The sequence below is a fragment of the Panthera pardus genome, unplaced genomic scaffold (genome assembly GCF_024362965.1).
Source record: "Panthera pardus isolate Hobbes unplaced genomic scaffold, ASM2436296v1 HiC_scaffold_10, whole genome shotgun sequence".
NCBI lineage: Eukaryota > Metazoa > Chordata > Mammalia > Carnivora > Felidae > Panthera > Panthera pardus.
The window spans coordinates 19,182,185-19,209,888 of record NW_026526655.1 but is presented as its reverse complement, the minus strand read 5'-3'; the positions used below and the strand labels follow the sequence as shown (position 1 = coordinate 19,209,888).

At 52.9% G+C, this 27,704-nt stretch overlaps 1 protein-coding gene across 2 annotated transcripts; it reads left to right on the top strand.

The window, feature by feature from the left end:
* The first annotated feature begins 713 nt into the window (after positions 1-713).
* On the top strand, positions 714-26,693 carry VIL1 (villin 1). 2 transcript variants are annotated; one of them, XM_019445980.2, is made up of 20 exons: positions 714-816; positions 5,465-5,549; positions 5,878-5,952; positions 6,773-6,969; positions 8,450-8,558; positions 8,730-8,840; positions 10,393-10,595; positions 10,706-10,784; positions 10,984-11,082; positions 11,726-11,879; positions 12,382-12,482; positions 12,573-12,710; positions 13,310-13,468; positions 14,497-14,676; positions 15,170-15,315; positions 16,026-16,170; positions 16,619-16,807; positions 18,703-18,771; positions 19,903-20,043; positions 24,877-26,693. In XM_019445980.2, the coding sequence occupies exons 2-20, from the start codon at positions 5,475-5,477 to the stop codon at positions 24,988-24,990; spliced, it is 2,484 nt and encodes an 827-aa protein (XP_019301525.1). In that variant the 5' UTR covers positions 714-816; positions 5,465-5,474; the 3' UTR covers positions 24,991-26,693. The 2 variants fall into 2 exon arrangements, with proteins under 2 accessions (XP_019301525.1, XP_019301526.1); XM_019445981.2 differs by having other exon boundaries at positions 809-865.
* The last annotated feature ends 1,011 nt before the right edge of the window (positions 26,694-27,704 follow it).

Sequence of the window (27,704 nt, the reverse complement as noted above, 5' to 3'; positions counted from 1 at the left end):
GAGGCTCGGGGGCAGCTGCCCGAGGTGCTGAGTTTGCAGGCAAAGCCAACTTCAGAGCAAGACCCACAACCGAAAGGGCCGTGCTTCTTTCCAGTCCTCAAGGAGATGGGCCCCCTAGGATCAGGGGTCGGAAATCGAAGCCTTTGGCATCTGGGAGAAAGTGGCAGAGCAGAGTCCAAAGGCACTGGTTTATGGCAGCTAATAAAAAGTCCAGGTGGAGCCAGTGCCCTTGAAACAGGGCGGGTGGGGGGGGGGCAGATAGGGAGAGCACCTGTGCCCCCTCTAAGAAGTGTCATGCCCAGTGAAAGAGACCTCTGGGGTGCCAGGGTGCCCATCTGTCCAGGAGGGGCCGCAAGTGTGAACCCCCACCCCCCGCCCCACTGCACTGTGAGCCATTCTCCCGGGGAAGGAGGGAGGACAGCTGAGCCTCGTCGTTTGGGTTGGTGGGAGGAAGGGTCCAGGCTCCCCTGCCTTTCCTGGCTGGTGCTGTCCACCTGCAGTGAAGGCCTGGGCCTTGGGCAGAAACGTACCCTATCCCTGGGAGTGTGCTCACTGGGTGTCAGGGGTGGGGCACATTGGCTCCTGCTGTCAGGCTGTCGCTGGCTCCGCTGGCTCCCAGGGACCAGCGTCCCTGGCGGGCACCTGCGTCCCCACCCCCTCACCCATTCTCACTCTCTCTGGGGCCCTATCTTCCCTTATATGGTGAAGGCAGTTCCTAAGGGGGGGGGGGGTGGTGGGGACAAAGGTCGCTCTCCTGCAGCCAGCTTGCCACAACTCCCTGAGACCTCCCAGGTGGCAGCTGCCTCCCCCTGACAGGTAAGGCAACCCTGCCGGACACACCAGACGGACACGCTCGGACGGGACGGTAGGTGCAGGAGAGGACGGGACAAGGGCCCCTGCTTCTTGCTGGCAGCCTGGGGCTTCCTGTAGCACCTTGGAGCGGACGTGAGGGAGAGGCTTGGCACTCTGGAGCGTCTGGAAAGAGCAGGGAGCCCAGTGTGGCTTCCTGGGCCTCCAAGGAAAGAACTGTACAGGCTCCACTCCAGGCAGCTGCTCTTTCAGACTCGCACCTGCCGTTAGCACCCACCTGACTTCAAGTGTCAGCCATCCCGGATTGCCCTCAATGGGGAGATTCTGGAGACACTGGGCTTTTAGATTTAAAACTTGGATACTCCTGGGCAAACTGGGACTAGCTGGTCGCTCTAATCTCATTCTGCCACCCCCTTCCTGCACCTCACCCCATCTCTTTGCATATTTGTTCCTCATATGAAATGGTTTCTTTCTTTGTGCGGTCATTCCCTCTGACACTCCTGGGGCCTCGGGGCTCCTGCATCCTAGGGCGTGAGCAACAGCCATCAGGAATTGAATGGGCAAAGGCAGAGAGAGGCAGGGGGCTGGTGAGGCAGGGCCCTTTTGGCCCCAGTCCATGCTCCCCGGCCACCCTAGCATGCCCTTCTGTCCCCAGGTCCAGTCCTCTGGCCTTACCAGCCACTGTGGCCCCATTCAGCTGAAATGGGGAGGAAAAGAAGTGGGAGCCAAGTCCAGACCAGGGTCTTGGGATGTACTGACCACCTCTTCCCACAAAGCCTGCAAAGACATTCTCAGGGCTTCGAGAGACAGAGTCTGTAGGATGGGATGCTGGGTTGTGTCCTCTCTCCCTGCTCTCATGGGCCTGGGGAAGCAGGAGGGTGTCCTGGGTTTCAGGAACGGCCATACCCCTGTCCAGCTCAGACCCGCATGACTGGGGACTGAGAGCCGGGATGACAGCACCCCGCAGCTCTCTGGAGCTGGAACCCTGAGGACAGGGCAGCAATTAGAAAATGAAAGGTGGGACCTGGATGGAGCAGGAGCCCTAACTCCCGCCAGGGCTCCAACATGGTCTACCCCTTCCATCCTACAATTTCGTCTTTAAGTTTTATGAATATTTATTGAGCATCTACTATGGGGGCTACGCAGACCAGCTGTCTAGGTCTTTGACCTCGGAGACCTGGGATTTATAAACAGATCCTTTCATTGCCATGTGGTCAGGGCGCCAAGAGAGGCACAGGTCCAGGATGCTCTGGTGCCCTCGAGGAAGGGCCTCATCTAGCCTGAGGATTCTGGGAAGGTCTCCTGGAAGAAATGAGACCTAAACTGAGTCTAGAGGGGCATCTAAGTGTGAGGCTTGTGAAGACAGGTGGGGAGGCCATTGGGTAAAGGGAAGAACAGGAGCACAAGGACATGGCGGGGAGGGGGAGAAGGCGCCTGGGGGGCAGGGCATCACTAGAAGGCAGCTGTGAGCAGAGAGGGAGGGGGGTGTGGCAGGGGGCAGATAGGAGAGAGATTCTGGTGGAACAGAGGGGCAGGAGAGGGAGGGGTCCAGGGTGTTGCACACATAGCCGTATTTGGGGTCTGGGAGTAGTGGTGCCCATCCTCAAATTGGGGGCAGAGAATACTGGGGATCAGGAGTGAGGGGGGCAGCCAGAGAACTCAAGTTGAGGGAGAAGGAGGCACACATCCAGACCTGGGGCCATGCTGTGCGTGTCGTGGGTAGTGAGGAGACCATATCCCTCCCACCAGGAAGGGAGAGACAGCCTCTCTGGGGAGAGCCCACCAGGGTTGGGGGGGGCAGAGGCATCTGCTCTGACCAACATGGATAGGAGCAGGAGCAGGGCAGTATCTGTGGGGATACCCTTGCGGTATGAGTATACCGCTCAGGGCCATCCCCTTTCCCCCGATCCCTGGCCCAGTGGAGGTTCCCCCTCCCCAGTTCATGCTGCTGGAAGTTCCAAATCTAGGGGGAGGAGCATGCTGGCCTTTTCAAGTCCCTGCTCCCCCAAATGTCCACTCATCTGATGGGCAGGAAGTGTCTCTTCCTGTCTACCCTCCATCCTCTTGCTGTTCACCCCTAAAAATCAGAGCTTGTCCCTAGAGGTCATCTAATTGACCGCCTCCCACATCATAGATGAAGAAACAGGGCTCATGTTCATACAGCTAGTGGGTGTCAAAGAGTCCGTCTCAGAGAAAGGAAGATGTAGGCCAAGGTGGCAAATGAAATAACACAGAAAACATTTTTCTCCTTTGTACCAAAACTGGTCCTACTGACCCAGGTGTCCTGGGAGCCCTGGGGTCTCTGTCGGTTGAGAAATATCTCACGAAGGGGCCATGGCCAACAGGGCATCAGACAGGGCCCAGGCACAAGGGGCTCCTAAAGGCACATGGAAGGTGACCCGACATAGCCATGATCTGCCAGAAGGGCCGCTAATCAGAGGCTGGGCAGGGAGACCTTGCCCCAAACTCCAGAATGCCCGGGAGAGAGGTCACCCCTCAGGACTCAGAAGAGGGAGTTTCCCAACAGTAAAATGCCAGGTCATTGTTCCAAGAGGTGATTCAGAGTCAAGGTGCCATGAGAGATTAGATAGCGAGGTTTCAGGCTGACAGCTTGTGAGGCCTGACCCTCTAAGCCACACGACCTTTCATTTATTGTTCATCAGTTCAAGGAGCATTCCTGGAGGGCAAATCTGTGCCAGGCTGGGTGGTAGGCTCAGTGGGGAATGGGGGTGGCCTCCAGCCTGATAGGGAGAGGCAGGAAACCAAGGAGGAGAATCACTGGAGGCAAGCCGTTCTCTGCCCTCACTCATATCAGAATCTCTGGGAAGTTTTACAAGCACCCATGCTGTGCTCCCAAAAGTCAGAAAATAAAGTACCCATGCCTGGGCCTGCACCCAGCCTAATTAAATCAGAATCCCTGGGGATAGACCTGAGGAGCAGCAAAGCATTGGTATCATTTAAAAGCTCCCTAGGTGATTCTGATGAGCAGCTGGAGTGGAGAACAGAGCTACGGGTGAAAATGGAAAGAGCCATAAAAGATACCATAAAAGAAGCTTGGCAAGGGGAGGTTTCTTTCAGTTCGGTGGCTGGAGCCTGGTTCACACTGGAGAGTTCACTCTGTCATTCACTCACTCATCCATCCACCCATCCATCCATCCATCCATTCACTCAGCAAAATGCCCACACGGTTTTAGACGCTAGGGATTTAGTACTGAACCAACAAACATGGTCCCTCTCCTTGTAGGATCTCCTTGGGCACCACCAGAACAGTGACTGAGGGGTGTTTGGGGGCAGACAGGAAGGAACAGGAAGCCGCTGCACAGACTTTTTCTATTGTGGTAAAATACACATAAGATTTACCATTTTAACCACTTTATACAAGTCAGTGGCATTCAGTACATTCACAACATTGTCCAGCCATCACCATGGTCTAGTTCCAGAATTCTTTCATCATCCAGATGGAAACTCTAGTAGGCATCCCCCCTTACCCCTCCCTCCAGCCCCTGACAACCACTGCTCCACTTGCTATGTGTATGGATTGGCCGGTTCTGGATGGTTCATAAAAATGGACTCATCAATACATGGCCTTTTGTGTGTGGTTCCTTTCACCAAGCGTAATGTATTCAAGGGTCATTTGTGTTGCAATGCGTATTAGCCCTTCATTCCTTTTCATGGCTGAATAATATTCCATTGTGGGGATATAGACCGCCTTTTGTTGATGGACATTTGGACTGTTTGTACCTTTTGGTTATTGTGAGTAGAGCTGCTATGAATTTCAAGTTCCAGTTTTTGTTTGAACACCTGTTTTTTCTTGGGGTGCATACCCTTTTGGGCCCTCATTTATTCTTTGCTTTCTTTTAAAAATTTTTTTTTAAAATTGGGGGCGCCCTGGTGGCTCAGTCAGTTAAACTCGGGTTCAGCTCAGGTCAGTTCGTGAGCCCACATTGGGCTCTCTGCTGTCAGCTCAGAGCCTGCTTTGGATCCTCTGTCTCCCTCTCTTTCTGCACCTCCCCAGCTCATGTTCTCAATCTCAAGAATAAAAATAAATGTTAAAAATTTTTTTTTTAATTTTTAGTTTAGAGAGAGAGCACAAGCAGGGGAGAGAGGGCAGAGGGAGAGAGAGTGAATGTTAAGCAGGCTCTCTGCTGAGCCTGGAGCCCAACATGGAGATTGATCCCAAGACTCTGGGATCATGACCTAAGCCGAAATCAAGAACTGACTCTCAACTGACTGAATCACCCAGGTGTCCCTGCTTTCCCCTTTTTTTTTTTTTTTTTTAAGTCCGTATGAATTTTTTTCAGTCAGCATGGCTTTGATAAAAAAAATTCTTAAAAAGAAAAATTGTTTGGGGCTAAACAAAGGGCCTTGAATGGAAAGCTAAAGAGTGAGGGCTTTATTCAGTAGGTAATAGGGAGTCAGGGTAGGGGTTTGAGCAAGAGAGTGACAAGATCAGAGTTGGGTGGGAAGACTGCACGCTGGGCCCTTGGCCAATCAGGGCCCAGGGTGGAGCGCCAACCCCTCCCCTCCCCAAGTTCCTGAGCCCTGGCCTCCTGGTGGTGTTGGGAGCTCTCTGGGGCTGCGCTGGAAGAGCAGCTCCTGAAACCCAGGGCTCTCCCAGCTCCTCAACCCTTGTTCCCGCGTCTCCCTCCCCTAGGTTCCTCACCATGACCACACTGAGCGCCCAAGTCAAAGGCTCCCTCAACATCACCACCCCAGGGGTGCAGATATGGAGGATCGAGGTGAGGCCTGCCTGGGTGTGTGTGTGGGCAAGGGGGGCGGGGGGCCTGCAGGCTGGGATGGAGGGAGGGAAGGAGGGAGCCTGAGATTACTCTGTCCTCAAATCCTGCCCTCTGATGTGCGAGCCCCTGCTGCCTGTCCCCAGGGCCACCCTCCTCCTGCTCCTATTCCTCCTCCTATGGTCACAACCCTTCTTCTGGTCCACTTCCTCAGGCCCTCCTCCTGCTGGTTCTTCGCCTCTCCCAGCTCTCCCTGGGGTCAAGGGAGGCGGGGCAGCTGGGGGTTCTGGGTGGTCCGGGGCAGCCCTTCTGAGCTCCTTCCTCTCCCTAGGCCATGAAGATGGTGCCTGTTCCTTCCAGCACCTTCGGCAGCTTCTTCGATGGTGACTGCTACATAGTCCTGGCTGTGAGTGCGGGCGGGTGCCAGAGGGGCCCGAGCAGACAGCAAAGCCCACTGTGGCATTAGGGAGGAAACCTGAGGCTGGGGGCAATAAGGAGGGCTGGCCGGGCTTCACCCCTAGACAGTATTCACTGGGTGGGCCCAGGTGCCCAGCCTTTGGTAGCTCTGCAGGGTCAGAGATATAAGAAGCTCTCCCTGCCCTTGGTCACTGAGCTCCAAGGTGAACGTCTTTGAATGTACAGTCTTGGGGACGCTCTGAGCCAGCGGGATGTCACCCGACCTCAGGTGCACATTTCCGGAATCCATAGTCCCCTTCATGTTGCCACCTTGGTTTTTGCCACATCCTGTACGATTAATGCATTTTTATCTTTCCTTACACTGACTCGCTTTTGAAATTTAAATCTATTGACTAAAAACATAACTCTACATCAGTACCATAAGTGGAAAGCGGTGTCCCATGTCAAAAGCAGAAAGTAGCTATACAGTTTTTACATAATCATTTCCTATGTACATTTGTACACCCCAGTTCATCACCTCATAGACCTGTGATGGTCCATACACATCACTTGGGATGATGCTGCTATGTGCAACCCACTTATTTCCAAGACCCAGAGGGAAAGCCACTCGCCCGATGTCTCAGCGAGTCTGTGGCAGAGCTGGGGCCATTACTCACGGTTCCTGACCACCAGTGCCGTGCGCTTCCTGGATACCAAGCTCACCTGTGGCCCAGGCCCCTTGTGTGTGACAGACCATGCAAAGCAGGGAGGCGGGGAGAGGGCTGTGGGAGCCCAGGGCCTCGGGCACACCGCACCTCCCCTCTCCCTAGATCCACAAGACGGGCAGCAGTCTGTCCTATGACATCCACTACTGGATTGGCCTGGCCTCGTCCCAGGACGAGCAAGGGGCGGCTGCCATCTACACCACACAGATGGACGACTTCCTCAAGGGCCGGGCCGTCCAGCACCGCGAGATCCAGGGCAACGAGAGTGAGGCCTTCCGAGGCTACTTCAAGCAGGGCCTCGTGTATGGAGGGGTGCACTGCTGGCGGGGAGTGGGGCCTGGGCTGGGGAGGGAGCCTGAGGCTGTCGGGGAGCTTGTGAGGGGGACCCACCATGGGCTTTTGGTGATTTTCGTTCTTTCCACTTCCCCACCCCCATTTCTGTTGCTGCCCTGTCCTTGGTCTTCACCCCTCTGAGTGTCTTTGGCTGCCCTAGGGGCCGTTCGGCAATTAGGTGCACCATGAATTTTCATAAATCAACCCCTGTTTGAATGTCCTGGAGAGCTCAGTGCCAAAGGAGGCCTTCCAGGGCCTCACGGTCAAGTCTTCCCTCTGGCCAACGGGCAAATAACTGCTCCTCCATTCTCTAAAGCAGGACTTTCCCACTGAAAACCCAGGTATCTAGCTTTTCTTGAAAAGTCTGAAGCTCTGGCCTTTGGGCTTTTCCCATGGAAACACGGTCAAGAGCCATGTTGCTACTGACCAGTAGGATAGGCCAGAAGCTCTCCGGTTAGCCACAGTCCCCACCCCTCCCTTTGGTCTTGTTCCTCTTCTTCCTACACTTCTAGCAACAGTCCGCCCCTTTGGCATTTGAGCTGCCACCTCTCCTGTCTTAGTGTCCTTGGGCTGCCCTAACAAAATACCGTAGAGTGAGTAGCTTAAACAACAGAAATTAATGTTCTCACAGTTCTGGAGGTTGGGAAGTCTAAGATCAAGGTGCCAGCTGATTTGGTTGCTGGTGAGAGCCCACTTCCTGGCTTGCAGACAGCCACCTCCTCACTATGTCCTCGCATGGTGAAGAGAGTGAGCAAGCTCTCTGGTGTCTCTTCCTATGAGGACACTAACCTCATCACGGGGGCCCCACCCTCAGAACCTCATCTAAACTGTATCATGGGGCACCTGGATGGCTCAGTCCGTTAAGCCTCTGACTTCAGCTCAGGTCATGATATCATGGCTCATGGGTTTGAGCCCTCTATCAGGTTCTGTGCTGACAGCTCAGAGCCTGGAGCCTGCTTTGGATTCTGTGTCTCCCTCTCTCTCTGCCCCTCCCCCACTTGCGCTCTCCCTCCCTCTCTCTCTCTCTCTCTCTCTCTCAAAAATAAGCATTAAACAAAATTAAACTGTATCAAAATCTACTGCCTCTCAAAGGCCCCTCTCCAAATACCATCACAGTGGGGTTAAGTCTTCCATACATGAGTTTGGGAGAGGACACAATTCAGTCCACAGCCTCTCTCCTCTTCCCCTCCACTGTGGTCCCCATCCTTGGAGTCCCGTTCTGTCCTTCCACATTTCCACATTACCACGCACCCGTCTTAGTGGGCCTCTCAGCAGGGCAGGGAGGCAGTGAGTGAGGCATCTAGGGTGCAAACTGTGGGCTCCTGAGATACCTCGCGCACCTCAGCCTAGTCCCAGGCCCAGCCCTCAGGTGGCCCCAGTGGCAGCGGGCACCCGGGCTCTGTCACACCTCCCAGCCCACTCCCTTGGGTCAGCTCCCTCTCTTCTCAGGATCCAGAAGGGAGGCGTGGCTTCTGGCATGAAGCAAGTAGAGACCAACTCCTACCAGGTCCAGCGGCTGCTGCATGTCAAGGGCAAGAGGAACGTGGTGGCCGGAGAGGTGGGCATCAGCCAGGGCCCTGGGTGTGGCCTCCTGTCCTCCCTACCCGCTCCTCCCCGCCCCCCCGCCCCCGGGTGCCGGGCAGAGGCCCAGGAGGGGTGAGGCGGGGAAGACATGATGGACTGTGGAAAGTATCTGAGTAGAGGCCACACCTGCCCTCTGGCGCTCCAGGTGGAGGTGTCTTGGAAGAGTTTCAACCGTGGGGATGTTTTTCTCCTGGACCTGGGGAAGCTTATCATCCAGTGGAACGGGCCGGAGAGTAACTGCATGGAAAGACTCAAGGTAAGCCCTGCCCATGCACCGCCCCACTCCCCATCCCACCCTGCCCTCACCTGCCCCTGCACACCTGCCCCTCTCCTACCAATTGAACTCGCCAGACCTCTGTTGCCAGTACCACACCCCCCACCCCCAAACCAGCCCAGTCTCCAGGTCTCAGCTGACTGCCCTGGATGGTGTGTTGGAAGGTAGATCTGAGTCTCCTTGTGTATGTGGAGAGGCATGCATGTTGGGATATGGGTGTGTGTGTTCTCATGGCTGATCCACTGAGGTTTAATACATCCCTGCTGTGCGGTAGACCCTGTGCCAAACGTCAGGGAGCCAGTGGTGAAGGAAATGGGCAGAGCACCTCCCTGGGTCTGGCCGTCAAGTGGGGGAGACCGACAGGAAGAGGGTAATTGAGAGGTGAGGGGTGGGGGTGGCAGTGGGGGTTCTGGAAAGACTTCTGAGAGGAGGTGGGGTGGGGCCGGAAGAAAGTGGCTGGTTAGGGGTCTGCCAGCAGAGCCAGAGCACAAGATGGGGATTACAGGGAGTTTGGAGAACAGAGACCTTGGAGAAAGCCTCGCTCGCAGGGCATGTTACACGGCCAGAAGGCTGAGTAAGGCTCGGGTTTTGTTCTCGGTGCCCAGGAGGCCACCGAAGGTTATTCTGACTTCTGAGTGGAGAAGGGGTGTGGGGGCTGCGGGGACGCAGGGCGCCCTGTGGCCATCTGGGTGAGGATGGGAGGAGGCGCCCTGGCCCCTTGGACAGGAAGGAGGGATCCACACACATTATGTGGGTGGCGATGGGGCTGAGGAGAGAGGGGCGTTGCGCTTGAGCGGATGGGGTCCCGTTGCCCGAAACGAGCAAGACCAGGAGCAACAGATTGGGGGAGGAGCTCAAGTTCAGTTTGGGGCATCTTCGTGGATAACGTGAGATGACAGCAGGGAGCTGGGCTGGAGACAGAAATACGGCCTCCGCAGTCTGCAGAAGCCCAGGGCCTGGGGCTGAAATGCCGGTACCCAGAGGTACACAGACATTGGGCTGAGGAGGGGGAGCCAGGGTGTGTGTGAGTGTGCGCGCACATGTGGGCACATGAGGAAGTGTGTGCACGTGTGTGTCTCTTCGTGAGCACATGTGGACTGTCCATCCTGGGGGTGTGTGTGTCTCCATGTGAGGACGGTTGTCTCCGTGTGTGTGTGAGCACACGTGAGGCCATGCGTGCACGTGTGCATGGGTGCACATGCGAGCTCGCTTTGGGGCAAAAAGACCGAGTGCTATGAGAGCCAGGGCTCAGCTCTCGTCCAAAACTATGAAGGAAAATCACAAGTTTCAAACGCACCCCAAACCCCCTCTTGCCAACGAGAAACCTGCTTTCCCCATGGCGTTCACTTGGTCTCCTCACATGTACCTTAAAAGCCTGGTCCCCCCCGCCCCTGGTCACCAGGGTAAAGGCAGGCAGGCACCTCACCCCTTGGGGCCATGGCAGGGTGGGCTGGGCTCTCCCGGCATGGTGTGGGGTGGCGGACACGGCCCTGTCCCCCACCAGCCTTCATGGGTCACCGGGGTCTCCCTGCAGGGCATGAACCTGGCCAAGGGGATCCGAGACCAGGAGCGGGGCGGGCGCAGTTACGTGGGCGTGGTGGACGGGGAGAACGAGAAGGAGACCCCGAAGCTGATGGAGATCATGAACCACGTGCTGGGCCAGCGGAGGGAGCTGAAGGCCGCGGTGCCCGACAAGGTGGTGGAGCCGGCACTCAAGGCCGCCCTCAAGTTGTACCAGTGAGTGTCCAGCTGGGCTCTTCGTGGGTGCGGGGGCTCCCTGGGGGCAGGGCACCTGGGTGACAGCTGTGAGAACCCCGCTCGTCTATGCTGTGCCCTTTGTCCTGCAGCGTGTCTAACTCAGAGGGAAAGCTGGTGGTTACAGAAGTTGCCACGAGGCCACTCACCCAAAACCTGCTCAGTCACGAGGTGAGAGGGTCTGGAGACCCCCAGCCCCACCGCCTGTCCCCCTGCACCCAGCCTGCTCTCCCGCAAGCAGGTGAAGCGCTGGGGGCCTGGGGCTGGCCTGGAGGGAAGGAGTCAGTTTTGTGCCTGAGACTCTGTAGCCCCGCCCCGCCCCGCCCGCACCCTCAGGCTCCCACCCTGGGTCTTTCTCTCCCACCTGTAGGACTGTTATATCCTGGACCAGGGGGGCCTGAAGATCTATGTGTGGAAGGGGAAGAACTCCAACACCCAGGAGAAGATGGGGGCCATGAATCAGGCACTGGTGGGCATGGGGATCGGCGGGGGGAAGGGGAGAGAAACAGATATAGCAGGGAGAGAGAAGGGGGATCAGACTGGGCGTCCCACCAGGCAGAGGCCTCCAAAGCTCTGGGCCCAGCTCAGCTGGGGGTGCTGAGGGTCTGCTCTGTAGCCCCCTGCGGGGGTCGCTGCCTGCCACCAGGGGCCCACCAACAGGCAACCTGGGGGCCTCCTCAGGATGTGAGCTCCCACCTCAAGCTCAGTTCAGAGAAAGGAGGGAGAAATGGAAGCTGACCTTTTTACAAGAGGGGATCGGGTCAGCAGGAGGCTGGGGCTAAGTCAGACTTTGGGGTCATTACTGGGGTTGGAGTCAATAACCCTAGCTGGCTTGGGGTCAGAGTGAGAATGGGGATTGGGCTCAAGGTTGGAGATGGCAGCTAGGGGTCAGGGTCAGAACTGAGGTCTCATTTGGTTTTGGGGTTGAGGCCAGAGCAGGCCTTAGCTTTGGGTCAGCCCTGGGACTGCGGTTGGGTTCTAGTTTGTGCTTGGGACCTGGGGTAGGTTTGTGGTTGGGTCTGGTTGGGGTTAGAGCCAGGCTGTCACTTGCATTGGAGGGCTATGGGGGTTCAGAGAGGGACACAGACCCAGCCACCGCTTTCTCTTCCCAGAACTTTATCAAAGCGAAGCAGTACCCCCCGAACACACAGGTGGAGGTGCAGAACGATGGGGCCGAGTCAGCTGTCTTTCAGCAGCTCTTCCAGAAGTGGACGCTACCTAATCAGACGTCAGGCCTGGGCAAAATCCACAATGTGGGCTCCGTGGGTGAGGGCCCGCCCGAGGCAGGGTGCCTCCTGTCCTCCTTCCCAGACACGCCTCTGCCGTGCGCGCTTTTACCCTGGCTCTGGGCTCCTGACTGGGGTGGGGACATGAGGCACACGGGTAAACTTCGGAGCTGTCACAAAAGGGGAGCTGAGAAGCACCTGTCTCTCCTTTGGAATGGGGTCGAGTCTCCCTGGGAACCAGACGGCTTCAGTCTCTCGCCAGACAATAGTTGCTGAAGGCAAGCTCAGTGCCAGGCACCTGCAGGAGGGAAAAAGTGTTGTCCCTCTCCTGGCTCCTCTGGGAGGCCCTGGCGAAGCCGGAGTCTTAGGGGTGGGAGATAGGGTTTCACATTATAACTGCCACTCTCTAGCTCTGTGACCTCTCTGGCCTCGGTTTCCTCACCTGTGAAATGGATCTAAGAATTCTAGCTATCGGGGTTGTTGGGAGGACCTGGGGATCTCAGTTGGTGACGGCCGGTGTCACGATTCCCCCCTCCCTCCAGCCAAAGTGGAGCAGGTGAAGTTTGATGCCATGTCCATGCACATCCAACCTCAGGTGGCCGCCCAGAAGAAGATGGTAGATGATGGCAGTGGGGAGGTGCAGGTATGGTGAGGGTGGAAAGTGGGTGCTGGGGAGGTGGCGGGGGCAGCGGAGCCCGTCCTGGACCTCACGCCGGCCTGGTGCTGGTCCCAGGTGTGGCGCATTGAGAACCTAGAGCTGGTGCCGGTGGATTCCAAGTGGCTGGGCCACTTCTACGGGGGTGACTGCTACCTGCTGCTCTACACCTACCTCATTGGCGAGAAGCAGCACTACCTGCTCTACATCTGGCAGGTCAGGCCCCACCCCTCCCTGCCCAGAGCACAGCCAGCTCAGTTCCCACCCTGCTCTACCCCTTCCAAGTGGCCATCGCCCCTGAGTTGAATACCTCTGGTGATGAGGAACTCACCCGTTTTCCATCCTGGGACTGCTTTGGCTATGAGACCCCAGTGGCACAGAGTACCCCCATATACAACCCTTTCCCCTTCTCTGAGTTCTCAGAGCCTCCGATTTCCATGGCTTCCAGCACATTCCCTTCATCTGGGCTTCTGTGTCCAGATGTGAGTGAGCAGGGAGATGCTTGGGTGCTGGGGTAGTGGTATGGTAGCCATGCTGTTTCCCCCAGTAAGAAGGAGAGGAGGTCTGGGGTTAAGGCCGGGGTTGCAGGGGAACTACGGGTAGGGGGTTGCTGGGAAAGGATAAGGTATGGGGATGAGACCAGAAGAGGTCTGGGGCAGATTGGGTTTGGGCTGTGTCCAGGGTAGGGTTTGGTGGGGAGGACAGTTGGGTTTGGGGCCGGGTGAGAAGCAGGGATGGAGTTGTTGCTGCAGCCGGAGATGGGGTCAGAATTGGAGCTGACTTCATCCCACCCCTTCCATCGTGCTCGTCCCCAGGGTAGCCAGGCCAGCAAGGATGAAATAGCAGCCTCTGCCTATCAAGCCGTCATCCTGGACCAGAAGTACAACAATGAACCGGTCCAGATCCGGGTCCCGATGGGCAAGGAGCCACCACACCTCATGGCCATCTTCAAGGGACGAATGGTGGTCTACCAGGTGTGGTTGCCGACCTGAGGCACCTGGCAGTCCCCACATTTGCGGTGGGGTGGGCGTCAGGAGATGGAGGAGGGGACCTGGGGGGGGCCGGCCTGGAGGTGAAGGGCAGTCTTCATGGGGGAGGACTGTTTGAGGCCCCATCAGCCACGTGGAACCGGCGATAGAAACAACCACCCAGTACTTTAAGAATACATAATGAGTATGTGACATGTGCAAGTGCTGTTTCTCTGCCCACCCATCTCCCTGGATCCTCTACATGAGAAAGGCAGTTCTTGCGCCTAGATTCGCCCAAATGATGAGCCTGTCCAAACTGCACTGGTGCCTTCCAACGTAACGGAATAGACACCTCCTGTTTGTTGAGCACCTATGAAGTCTGCGGCCCTCTGCAAAGGGCCAAGGCTGGAGAAGGCCACGCATTACTGTTTACGGTCCTGTTAGGAGAGCAGTGAACTCACGGCCCGAGGCCCTGTGTGCTTAAATGCCAGAAACTCAAGCTGAATTCACAGGAGAGTGTGAATACAGTAATCTGGGATAGGCAGGGAGTTCACGGTAGAAAGGGGGTTTGGAGGAGCCCTTGACATCAGGGTCGGAGCAAAAGGGCTCAGCAGAGGTAAACTGTAGGGCAGGAGGCACAGCAAAGACAAAGGCCCAGAGGAGGGGACCCACATGGGACAGTGAGAAGCCTGGCGAGCTACATGGGAGGGTTTGGAGAGAGCAGAGTGGGTCTGGAAGGGTAGTTTGCGCCTGAGTCATGTGGGGCCTTCAAAGGCTGGGATGAGGAGCTGGTTCTAGTCTGTAAGCAGTGGGGAGCCACTGAGGATTTCTGAGCAGCGGAGTGCCATGACCCAAGCAACGTTTTGGAAAGGCTACTCTGGTGATGGTGCATCAGAGGACCTGGGGGCGGGCAACCGCCACCCCCGCCCCCAGCCTCTCTTCCTCTCTATTTTCTGTGCCCTTCGAGAATCTTCCATGGTCTCTACTAAGTTGCTCCCACCTCTTTCTCTCTGCTGTCTCCCCACACCCTGCAGGGAGGCACCTCCCGAGGCAACAAAGTAGAGTCGGTGGCCTCCACACAGCTGTTCCAGGTCCAGGGAAACAGAGCCAACAACACCAAGGCCTTTGAGGTCCCAGCCCAGGCCAGCTCCCTCAACTCCAATGATGTCTTCATCCTTAAGACCCAGTCCTGCTGCTACCTGTGGTGTGGGAAGGTGCGTGCAGGGCCTAGTGGCCTCCCCCGCTCTTCAAGTGGGTCTTCGGGATCCCCCCGCCTCAGGGAGCCTCTGGCCAAGTAGGTCCTTCTTGTTAATTTCCTAGTTGGTCTCCTTCCCCTGCAGCTCTGGGTCTGGCCACCCTCACATTTTCTGCCTCTATGTCTGGGTCAGTCTCTCTCATTCTGTTTGTCTCTGGCTACCCCTGGCTGTCTCAGTGTTGGTCTGTCTTTGTGTCCAGGCTCTCTCTCACTATCCCTGTGCCTGTCGCTGCCTCTCCATTTATCTCAGCCTCTTGGATTCCTTTTCCTGCCCTGTAAGGATTGTGCAGACTCCTGTCCCCTCTGCCATTCTTTGGAGTGTCAGACAGAGGAGGGGTGCACATGGGGTCCTGATCTAGGCAGAAGAGCCCTCTCAGATGCAGGAGCTCTGTGCCAGTGAATGTGACACTAGAGATGTTCTCCCCCAACACAGCTGACCCCTCTTTCCCCAGGGCTGTAGCGGGGATGAGCGGGAGATGGCCAAGATGGTTGCTAACATCATCTCCCGGACAGACAAGCAAGTGGTGGTGGAAGGACAGGAGCCGGCCAACTTCTGGATGGCCCTAGGTGGAAAGGCGCCCTATGCCAGCAGCAAGAGGTAACTACAGGGTCCCTCTGCCTCTAGCTCACCTTCTGAGGTTGGAGAGCCTCCCAGCATCTCCATCCCATGGCCCAGAGCCTGCAGCAAGCATGAATTGAGGACTCTGTATACCAGGTCCCCAGGGCTACAAGATGAGTCAAGGGCAGCCCGTACCCTCAGAGCCTCTTGAGCAGTGCAGTGTCTGTGTGGGTGTGCCTCGGGCCTGGTGGGAGTGTCTTCGTGGCAAAGGGAGTTCACAGCCATAAGAAACAACTCAATGAGAGGGGCAGGCTTGCCCTTTGGGAAGAAGATGCCAGAGCCCTGACCTTTAGTGCTGACACAGGACCTGGATGCTGAGAAGCCCCAGCTGTACACACTCTTTCAAATGGTTTTTCTGAAGAATACCCGTGATCCACCATTCCCCAGTTCAGAAGCAAAAGGGCATATATTGCAGTAGCCGTAGGAGGGCACGGAGGGAAGACAGCAGAAAGAATTTCCCAGTGGGCCCATAGAAGAGCCACTGGAATGGATGTCCTAGAAAGGCAGTGGGGATTTCTCCCTTGGAGCACTCTTAGACTCTTGGGAGGAGGGGGGGACTTTATGTGTGAGCAGAAAAAAAAAAGAGTATTTTCCTAGAAGTTAGGCTTTCCATGCCAGAGTTCTGTATCCTCTATTCTTCTGTCCCCCTACCTTCTTCTTGGCAACACAATTTTCTCTCCATCCTGCAGATTGCAGGAGGAAACCCTGGCCATCACCCCCCGGCTCTTTGAATGTTCCAACAAGACCGGGTGTTTCCTGGCCACAGAAATCCCTGACTTCAATCAGGATGACTTGGATGAGGATGATGTGTTCCTGCTAGATGTCTGGGACCAGGTAGGACAGAGGCCTGGGGAACCTCCCTTCCCACCATCTCCATCTCCAAAGCCAAGAAATAGTGGCTTAATGGACAGGCTCCCTTATAGATTCTTCCTGGGAGTAGTATTATGAACAAGAGCCTACGGAAGAAGGAGGCAGGTAGAGAGGAATGTGCCCAATGGGGCTGCAGGGCAGGATGTATTTTCCCAAAGTCCAATTTTTTTTTTTTTTTCCACGTGGCATGTCTATAGCTCTGGAGAGGCTGGGAGTCACACATTGGCAGAATATCCCAGTACAGGACATCTGTCCAACCCCTTCATTTCCCAGATGCAAAGTCAAGACCAGACGGGACCTGCCCAAGGTCACTTAGCACCACTGTTGGTCATCGGTACCTGGGTGAACCGAGGCAGAGCCCTGTGGGCCAGGGAGGACGGGAAGGACTGCCTGAACCCTGGATTCTCCACAGGTCTTCTTCTGGATCGGGAAGCGTGCCAATGAGGACGAGAAGAAAGCCGCAGCCGTCACGGTGCAGGAATACCTCAAGACCCACCCCAGCGGCCGTGACCCCGAGACCCCCATCATTGTGGTGAAGCAGGGATACGAGCCCCCTACCTTCACAGGCTGGTTCCTGGCTTGGGATCCCTTCAAGTGGAGTGTAAGTGGCCAGCCCACCCTGATCCTTATAGCCCTTCACATCCTCCTCCAGGTGGCCGCTCGTGGTACACCACAAGGGCAGGGCAGACTCCCAGGCTTTTCTGTTTACTGCGATAGATGACCAGTGATATATTTGTAAAGGGGTCTGAGGGGGCCTAGAATAAAAAGTAAGGCTGCATAAAGCCATTAACCCCCCTGGTGAGGGAGAGGAAAGAAGGCTATCAAAAACCCAGGCTCACTCAGTTCAGTGCCTTGCCTTATGGATCCAATGTAGCTGAAGGCTGTTGGACATTATTGGTTAGAACCGTACTATTTAAACTTAACTGCAGTTAAACAAAATTAAACATTCAGTTGCTCACTAGCCACAAGCTAAGTGCTCTGTAGCCCTATCGGACAGCACAGAAAAAGAACATTTCTATCATCGCAGAAACTTCTCTGAGGCGGTGTTGGTGGATCCGTAAGCCAGGTGAAATGAAACATGTCAGTTCTCAAGGACAGATAAATATCTTCCCGGCACTGAATTCTAAGCAAAATGGGTCATACACGTGGTCCTTACCTGAGGGACAGGGAGTCAGACTTCCACAGGATTCTCTGGAACTGGTCGCACATGGAAGCAGAGGGCAGGTCCTCGAAATGGAAGGTTTTCTGCAGGAAGGAGGAAAGCTAAAGTAGAGAGTGCCAGCCCAATGGCTTTGGGTGCACTAAAGTGGCAAAACAGATGAGTTTAGGGAACCAGAGCTTAATTTCCTCAAATACATTTCCTCAAATACATTTTTTGAAAGCATTCTTTCAGTGGCTGATGGGCTGAATTTAGTTTTGAGGATAAACAAATCTCAAGGCTGCAAATTTAGATGCCAGAACTTTTCTTTCTTTTCTTTTTTTTTTTTCTTTTCTTTTTTTTTTTTATGAGCAGCAGGCAAAAGTTTATGAGAGTATAAGATCAGAAAGTAAGAATAGTAGGAAAGCTCTCTTTTACAGAGAGGGGACATTCGAAAGTGAATGCCCCGACTCTAGGCGAGGGTCCTTGTTTTATAAGGTTCTTGTCAGCCCCCCTCCCTTCCCCCTTGTTCCTTCTCAGGTCCTACCCTTATTGGCTGGATAACTCTGCGTTGTCCAGTCCTGATTGGCCCGATTCCATTGTGTGAGGGGTGGTCTATGGCCATATCATTCCTTGTGGGTCGTCTGTTTTATGGTCTACTACTTATTTTTAGTCAGGTCTTCCGTCAAATTCCTGAGGGGAACCTGAGGGGGAGCACATGGTGTCTGATACACTCTTAAGAGGAAACTTATGCCTGAGGGGGTAGATGCCAGAACTTCTAAAATTCCTATCAGTGTCCTGAGTCAACACCTCTGACGGCCCTCCCCTCGCCCCAGTCTGGGGGGCTTCTCTCAGGCTCACGCGTGGGCTCACTCCTTCACTCAGCATAACTCCAGTAGGGTGCGCGATGCTTGGTGCCAGGCCCTGGGGATATGGAGACGGGGCTCCTCGTGGAGCTAAGGTCCCTTCTAACTCCCTTTGCTCTTTGGCGGCAGGGTCCCCCCACCAGGCTCTGGGAGGAGCACCCCCCGCTCTCCAGGGCCCCCATGTTCCCCAGAGCCTGCAGGGTGTAGGCAGGTTCTCAAGGCTGCATGTGGCTGCTTGCATGCCTCTGAGTGTGGCCTCCAGCCCCACGTGGGGCTGAGCAGGGCCTCTTCTGACTGTCAGCCCTTTGGGTGCCCATCCTCGCCATCCAGCCTCCTTTTTCAGGGTCCCCCCCGCCTCCAGCCCCTGAGCCCCCTCTTCCCCCTTCCCACGCCCAAGCCTTAGACCAACCTTCTTCCAACTCCTGAAGGAAAAAGTTCTTCCATTTCCTCTGCTGAGAACCGGGTCTAACTTGTTATTTACTTTCTGTGCAGAACGCCAAATCCTATGAGGACCTGAAGGTGGAGCTTGGAAACTCCAGGGACTGGAGCCAGATTACTGATGTGAGTACAGGGCAGGTGGCCGGCTGACGATGGCCAGCCCTGCGGGAGCTGAGAAAGCTCCAGAGAGGACACCAGCATCCTGGGCTTTACTTTCCACCATGAACCGCCACCCCCCCCCCCCCCCCCCCACCCCCCCCACTGGAAGTCCTTGCTGTTTAACTTCAAGGCCTCTGGCTGGTTTTTTGTTTTTTTTTTTTCTCCTCCATTTCCTAGTGTATGGTTCCGCCATCTGATCATACATGAATCTGATGGGAGCTGGGAGTGAGGGGCTGGGGCAGCTGATTAGAATGCAGATCCCAAAGTCCCACTCACTGCCCCAAATTCTGGCTTGTGGAATTGGGTTGAGACCCAGGAATATTTGCCCGTTCTAAACGAAGAGCCCAGGTGATTTGATGCAATTAGGCCATGGACGACACTTTGAGAAAGAATGATTTCTCTGCCGTGGTCATCCTGGGATAGCCTTCTCCAGATACAAACTGCAGTCTCTGAGTTAGTTAACAGAAACTCATTTAGCCTGTCGGCCTGGTTGATAAGGAAATCTGAAAGCGAAACCTTTCCTTCAAGAAGTTCCCAGGCTTGCAGGGGAACTGAGTCCAAGCAGACTCTGCAAAAATGTATCCAGAACATGAGAGCAATTCCACAAGCATGCTGGGGTAATCAGATAATGCACCTGGCTCCTTGGCCCCTTGGCCCCACCCTCAGGCTGAGTACCTCGTGACACTCATTAAGCCCTTCTCGGTGGACTGATGGTGTACGTTGGAAGGCATATATAGGTCAAGGCTAAGTGAATTTACTGATCACAATTTCATAACCGATAAGAGAAAGAGGATCATAAATGTCCAAGGCGGACCTCAAGCATCCACCATGAGAAGCCATGAAGAAGTTTGTAAGTCAAAGAACAAAATAATCATCTCGGACCAATTGGCTTTGGTTGGACACAATCCACCAAGTTTTAGCTCATGGGTCCGATCAAACGTTGTGTTCTTATGAGGAGTGTGTGTGGGTGGTGGGGTCATGGAAGGCTTCAGGAAGGAGGTGCCCTAGAATCAATGTTGACTCCAGAGAGATAAGCAGCCTGGGAGGTAGCCACAAGCCAGCAGAATTAACCGGTGGTTTCCTTTTCTTCCCTAGGAGATCACAAACCTCAAACCGGATGTGTTCAATGCTAACACCAACCTCATTGTTGGGCCTCTACCCATCTTTCCCCTGGAACAGTTGGTGAACAAGACTGTGGAGGAGCTCCCTGAGGGTGTGGACCCCAGTAGGAAGGAGGTAGGTCAGACTGGAAGAGGAGAATGAAGAGATACGGCTTGCCGATTGCTGGACAACACTAATTGAAGCCCAGATTGTGCCCTGCAAGTGATTAGGTGCTGGGGGGATGCCAGAGAACAAAGCAGACCTGGTCTCTGCCTTCATGTGAGGTGACATCTCAGTGGGGAGAGAGGGCTCAAAGGACCCTGATTACACTGTTATTTCATTTCAGTGATGATAAGTACCACACAGGTGAAGTACAGGTGCCATGAAAAGTATTCCCAAAGGAAACCTGTTATAGTCAGAGCAGAGTTCCTTCTGAAAGGTGGACAGGAATTATTCAGGCAAAATGGGTTATTCCTGGAGAAGGGAACAGCATACATGAAGCCCAGAGGCAGGGAATAAGTGTAGCATGGGGGTGAAACTGCAAGGTGGCCAGAGTGGCTGTGGTGTGCAGAGCTGGGGAGTGGCAGGCCAGGGGGCCAGGGGCCTAACTGAGCAGTGCATGCTACGTCACCTTAGGGAATGTGGTGTGTTTTTTTTTGGGGGGGGGGGGAGAGCACAAGTGGGGGAGGGGCAGAGAGAGGGGGACAGAGGATCTGAAGTGGGCTCTGTGCCGACAGGCTGACAGCAGTGAGCCCGATGTGGGGCTTGAACTCACGAACTGTGAGATCATGACCTAAGCCAAAGTCGGATGCTCAACCCACTGAGCCACCCAGGTGCCCTGGGAATGTGGTGTCTTTTTAAAAAGTGGACAGGAGGGGCGCCTGGGTGGCGCAGTCGGTTGGGCGTCCGACTTCAGCCAGGTCACGATCTCGCGGTCTGTGAGTTCGAGCCCCGCGTCAGGCTCTGGGCTGATGGCTCGGAGCCTGGAGCCTGTTTCCGATTCTGTGTCTCCCTCTCTCTCTGCCCCTCCCCCATTCATGCTCTGTCTCTCTCTGTCCCAAAAATAAATAAAAAACGTTGAAAAAAAAAAAAAAATTAAAAAAAAAAAAAAAAGTGGACAGGAACCGGGGCGCCTGGGTGGCTCAGTCGGTTAAGCGTCCGACTTCAGCTCAGGTCACGATCTCGTGGTCCATGAGTTCGAGCCCCACGTCGGGCTCTGGGCTGATGGCTCAGAGCCTGGAGCCTGCTTCCGATTCTGTGTCTCCCTCTCTCTCTGCCCCTCCCCCATTCATGCTCTGTCTCTCTCTGTCTCAAAAATAAATAAACATTAAAAAAAAATTAAAAAAAAAAAGTGGACAGAAACCATTATGGCTGAAGCAGGGGAGTAGCAGTTAGATTTATGCTTTTAAAAGATTACTGTAGGGGCACCTGGGTGGCTTAGTCAGTTAAGCATACGTACAACTAATGTTTTCGGCTCAGGTCAGGATCTGATGATTTGTGAGTTCGATCCCTGCATAGGGTTCCATGCTATGTCAGCATGGAGCCTGCTTGGAATTCTCTCTCTCTCTCTTTTTCTCTCTCTCTTTCTCAAAATAAAGGATTTATTCTCAAAAAAATTTAAAAAAGAAAGATCACTATAGGGCCACCTGGCTGGCTCCGTTGGTAGAGCATGTGACTCTTGATCTTGGGGTTGTAAATTCGAGCCCCATGTTGAGTATAGAGATTACTTAAAAATAAAATTTTTAGGGACACCTGGATGGCTCAGTCGGTTAAGCGTCTGACTTTGGCTCAGGCCATGATCTCATGACTCGTGAGTTCAAGCCCCACATCGGGCTCTCTGCTATCAGCTCAGAGCCTGCTTCAGATCCTCAGTCCTCCTTTCTGCCCCTCCCCCACTCATGTGTGCACGCGCGCTCTCTCTCCCTCTCTCTCTTTCAAAAATAAATATTAAAAAAATAAAATAAAACCTTTAAAAAAGAAAAGTGAAGAATGGAAGGTGCAGAAGCAGCAGCCCTGGGCAGACTGAGTGTGTGTGTGGGGGGAGTCTACAATAGGTGGTGGCTGGGGAAGTAAGGGAAGGAAATGGTTTAGAGAAATATTTAGGAGGTAAAGTCAAGGGCACTAGGTAATTACTGGATGAAGGGGGTGAGAGAGCGGCGGTGGGGGGAGGGTAGGAATTGTGTCATTTTCTGAGATAAAAAAAAACACACACAAAACCCTGGGTCAGACTGAGCTTAGAGGGGACAAGCATGAATTGGGTGGTAGCCATGCCATTTGAGGCCCCCTCCGCCCCCGCCGTGAGACATACGAACAGATGCACGTTTGGTGGGCAGGCAATTCAGAGGAGCGCCAGGGAGAGACTCACCAGCGCTCGGTGCCTCTGGTGGCTGCAGCTGTAGGCCCGCGCTGTCACCTGCAGGGAGGGAGTATGGCAAGAAGAGCTTGTTAAAAATACATTTTCAATATTTATTCCCACTACAGGAAGATCCAAAAGACATGGCAAATCTAGCCTGATGGGGGTATTGAGAGAAAATGTACTCTGGGTATAATAATAATAAAGTCTTACACATGAATTAAGGACTCTACAGAAGAGAGATGCCTGATTTCTCCAAGAAGTCTGTTAGCGATCTGGGCCCGATATACGTTTAAGTATATTGTTCCCAAAGCATTTGTATCCTGCCCTTCACCTTGGAGACCATGTCCGTGCATTCTCTCCCAGATCTGCCCACCATCCGTGTCCTCACTGTAATAGTGGGATGATCCTAATATATTTTCTGTAATAGTAATACTACAAATTATTATTTGCCCAGCACCTGGTACATAGAAAGCACTCTGCAAATGTAACCTGCTATTTTCACTGCCTGCTCTACACCTGAGAAAACTGAAGAGTGGGGAAGTGACTTGCCTTATGTGACTGGCAAAGCTACTTAGTAGCCAAGTCAGAGCAAGAACCAGGTCTTTGGAGCCCTGCTGTTACCCTCGTATCATCACGTGGCACCAAGTATCTCTAACAGGAGGGGCAGCCAGTGTTATTGAACGAGGTGATCAGTGGGAGGCTGGAGGGATTGCAGGTTTTGAATGGGACAAACAGCATCAAAACAACCCTACCACGGTAGACACAGTCTACAAAATCTAAGATCCTTTTTAAAAACTCAGTTGTCTGCTGCCGATGTTTTTAATCATGGGAGTAACATACATTCTTGTGGGAGAGGTATAGGTTCATGGTCAAGTGGGGACAGTAGGAGAGGTCTTGAGGCCTCGCTGGCTGCTCCGAAGTCGGAAGGGGAGCCAGAGACAATGAACAGTGGTGTGGTGGGTCTGGCTGCAGGCAGTAGCAAGAGGATAATCCAAGTGTTTGAGCGCAAGTGAGTAAACCACAGAGAGGCGGATGTGGGTATGGGTGAGGCCAGTAATCAGCTGGCAGGACCACAGAGTCCAAGAACAGGACTAGGGAAAGATACAAGGCCACTGGGATGGGCAGTTCCTGCTATCTAGCCTAGGGGTCAGAGTCCAGAAGTCTCCACCAAGCAGCGGAGCCAGCCTGACTGGGGCTGAGAGGGCACCTGCATCCACAGCTGTGAGGGACCTGGAGCGGGCGTTTGCTACAAACCAGTTTGGGGTAGGCAGCTCTTCCCCATCCACTGATGCCCAAACCGCCCACCTTTACTCCCTTCCTCCCTGCCTGGGGGAGTGGGCAGTGCTCTCAGGATCCTTGAGGACAGAATGCCCAGGGGTGGGAGGCAAATCTAAAGACAGGTTAGAGAACTGAGGCATCAGACCTACCTGAGCTTGAGGTCCATCTGCGGATGTTTGCCAAGCGGTTCAATTAAGGGCTCTCTGAAGGAGTGGATAAAACACTCTTCTGGGGTGGCAGGGTGGGCTAAGATTGAAAAACAAAAAACAAAAACCTTGCTCTCACCACCCCTCCCCTCTGGGTGCCTGGGGAGCAGAGATGTTGGGAGATGCTGTTTTATAGCAGCTTCAATTTGGGGTTCTCACATTGAGTGTGCTTTGATAGCACTTAGCTTGCCTTAAGCAGCACCACTATTATATTGTATCAGCTGGGAGCAACAGTCATTTCAGGCAATCTCCTCATCTAATGGAGAAAGATACATACTCCAGGCCTAGAAAGGTGTCTCCCAGTCATGATCTCCAAGCTGAGAGTAAAAAGGTAGAATTGTGCTAACCTTCTAGACCCTTCATAGGACTGGAGAATATAGGGTAAGTCATCCAAATGTTTTGTCTCCTGCTCAAATTAGCCAGCTGTTTTGTAAGTGCCACGGCTGTACACGCTTGCTCACTTTGCCCATTGGGGTGGGGCGGCTGCCGGGTGAACTTGAGCCTGAGCAAGTCAGGGCCCAGGAGGGCAAGCCCTCAAGGGCTAGGGGCTTCTGCCAGAAGAGCTGTGCCTCCTGTGGTAAAGACAACTTGGTCTAGATCAGACCCGGGTAGATTCCCTTCTGCAGCTCATCTGCTTCCTCCATGGGCCAGACTCACAGAAAGAAGGGTCCCCTGGCTTAGGTTCACTGCTTAGTGAGACAGATGAACAAGATACTTTCTTAGGGAAACATATGCCCTTTCACATGTAATGTCACTTTCATCCCCATAAAAACATTACAGAGAAGCAAATATTGGCCTTTAAAAAATTTCCCCCATTCTACAGAGAGGAAAACTAAGATGTTCCCCCAAGTTAGCAAATTCTTAACCAAGCTAAGCCAAGTTCTTATTTCAGATCTAGGGTCAAAAGAAAGGAGCTCAATCTACTTCATCTTGAACTCGTTCCAAATTCAGGGATCAAACCTCTTGCATCTCAAAATGCCACCTGACTCCTCCCATTTCTTTCTTGGTTCTCCTGACGTTGCCTGTATTTGCTTTTCATGTGATCGCCACCCCACACCCATAAGACTCATCAAAGTAAACCCTGGGGAAGAGTGTGACCTTTGTCCTCTGCTTCCTCTCTCCTTCTAGGAGCACCTGTCCCCCGAGGATTTCACCAAGGCCTTGGGGATGACGCCCACTGCCTTCTCTGCCCTCCCTCAATGGAAGCAACAAAACCTCAAGAAACAAAAAGGCCTGTTTTGAGAAGCAGGGGTAGCTGCTAGCTGGAGGGCAGTACCCTACCCTGCTTGGTTTTTCATGACCGGGATGGGAGTCCTACACTAATTGAGGTGAAATTTTAGTTACCGGTGAGCGGCCTTCTGTGGCACTGCCACTTTTATCGAGTAACCTACCTATTCTTCCAGAATGATACCTCCGTAAAGACACTGTGATCCCAATTTGAGACATGAGGGTGGGGGGTCACGTTGTTTCTATCCTCAGGTATTGCATCACTTTTAGTATCCTGTTCTAGAGCTTTCCCTCCTGAGAAGAGCAGGCACTCCACGGGACATCAGAATTCTGAGGAGCCGTTGCTAGCTTTTCCTCTCTTGTGACACTTTTATCTACAGGAAGTGGGCTGAAGACCTTTCCCAGCGTAATGGCTTTTCCTCTTCACTTTCCTGATTTAGGCGAGACGTTAAAGGGGACTCCTCCTCTGTAGGAGTTGAATGGCCTGGGAAAAGGACCTGTTAGGCAATCTCACAACACTAACGGGTACCCAGTGAGAGCAACATATCCACTGGGTTTTAAATGCAGGCTATTTCATCCCCTTCTTTGGTACTAATAAGGCAAAAGAGCTTAGCAAAGGCCAATGCTGAGTTTACAAACGGTTATCCAGAACCTCTGTAAAGCTTCACCGGCTCCTCAAATGAAAACGAGAACTCCGTGCCGACCACAGCCACTGGTTGGGTTTGCCCTTCCGTTTCCTTTAAGTTGTAATGGGGCTGCACGGAAATCCAAGTCAGAAGGCCAACAGAAAGGGATCTCAGAACCTCAACACGTGATCGGTTAAGAATGCAAGTGTCTGCAAGAATATGTCCTTTTTAGAAATAACAGTCGAACCAACAGAAGGTTAATAAAGGCTTTAATTTCACACACACAAAAAACTCTATGCATAATTTAAAAAGGAAACAAAAACAAGGAAAAACCGTAAAGGATACAGAGGAACAGTTCTGCTAAAACACAGATAAAGTGCCGCTCCATACAAAACAACATAAAGAAATCAGAATCAAGTCACTCTGAGCACAAAGAAAATCACCTCACAAATAATGTGGCCAAAGCTGCCAGCAAATCTGGTAGTGGCTCAATTAGGCAAAGTGTAGGACCTTTCCTTTTCTGTCTTCCTCTCTACAGTGTAAGTAAGCAACACTGACAACAGGCCAGAGGAGTTGGGATGCAAGGACAAAAACTCAAGAGAGGGCGGGAGACCTGGGGAGGGGGTGTGTGTGTGGGCTCAGTCCCCGCAGCCCCTCTGCTTTTGAAATAGGCCAGTCAGTTGATTGCTCTTACTGTTTTGGCATTTGACCTACTGAACTTGGGTCCTGATCCAGACCCTCATTCCCCTCTATTGTTTTGCCAGTAAACATGCCTATACTTTGAATCTCTTAAGGTACTTCAAGAAAAGTTCAATGTTACTAAAATCAACTGCTTATATTCATACTGGCACACTGTTTTAATTAAAAACTTCAAAACCTCAGACATATAGCACACATGGAAAGAAAAATTTACTGTGTATAAATATGATACAACGGAAAAGACTGCCTGAAGTCTAGTATCAAAGCATGCCGTAAAGGAGTCAAGGATTGTGGTGACACACAGCAAAAGAATTGTCACAAAACTCTCAAGGCCTAACAAACTCTAGTTTCCAATCATATATATGTTTTTCAGATGTTAATAAGACATACCAATAGAGACAGAATTTTGCAGTGATACATGAGGAAGATGTTAGATGGCAGAAATCTGTTCAGGTTTGGTACACACTTAACGAGAGCATTACTCAGTGTTAAAGCAAGACGGAGAGGAGGAAAAGGACACACCTGTTTTGGGGGGACACTCATGTGACTTGCATCTGGTACTGGGTTTTGATTTTTCCAAAAATCTCATATATATACAAGATTCAAATATACTTGGGAGATGTAGCTGTTTCTCTGATTTAAAACAAAAGACCTCCTGAGAGAGGTCAGTTAAATCAGAGAGGAAAAAAATAAAGTGTGGATGACTGAGAGCGTCCACTGCAGTCACTTCAGAGGACAAAGAAAGAGGGAGAAGAGTCATATTTATTCGTTTTAATATAAACTCTTTTCAGATCACAAAAAAACAAACTACTTTTCTCCTGTAGGTTTCCAATCCCCACTCCCATGCTCTCTCTACACTCCTAACACTCAAATATAGTGACATGGCCAAGAGATCTTCACTTTAGGTGTTTCCAAATAATTTTCATTATACAACCGTATCTGTAGCTGTACATGCGTCAAGCTATGTTTACATAGTTACATAATGGTAACTGCAATATGGAGGAATAAGTAAACTCACAAATTCACCTGCTGAGGTTTTAATTCTTAAAGTTTCTCTTTTGGAAGAATTCTACACTTGAACAAGGAGAGAAGTAAAGAAATGTATAGTCTAGTATTTGCCTCCCAGAGTTAATCAGCTGATTTGTAAGTATCACTGTATACTTTAAAAAATGTAAACACATTTACATTTGTTACATCTGTTACTGAGCCATTAAATTAGGCCTGAAATTAACAGATCACCTCGAGTAAACATAGCTTTTGGAATCAAAATATAAATAGAAGAACAATTCATGGACTTGCCTCCTACTCTATCCTGCTGAGACAAAACTTAGATTTGAGTGTGCACACACATATAAATACCCCCACAAAACAGAGGCTATCTCCTCATAGGCCTAAATTACAGTC

Excerpts from the sequence above, each read along its gene's own strand:
- VIL1 (XM_019445980.2), top strand. The coding sequence starts at position 5,475 with ATGACCACACTGAGCGCCCAAGTCAAAGGCTCCCTCAACATCACCACC. Across the intron at positions 11,880-12,381 it reads CCACAATGTGGGCTCCGTGG|CCAAAGTGGAGCAGGTGAAG; the intron begins GTGAGGGCCCGC and ends CCCTCCCTCCAG. Across the intron at positions 12,483-12,572 it reads ATGGCAGTGGGGAGGTGCAG|GTGTGGCGCATTGAGAACCT; the intron begins GTATGGTGAGGG and ends TGCTGGTCCCAG.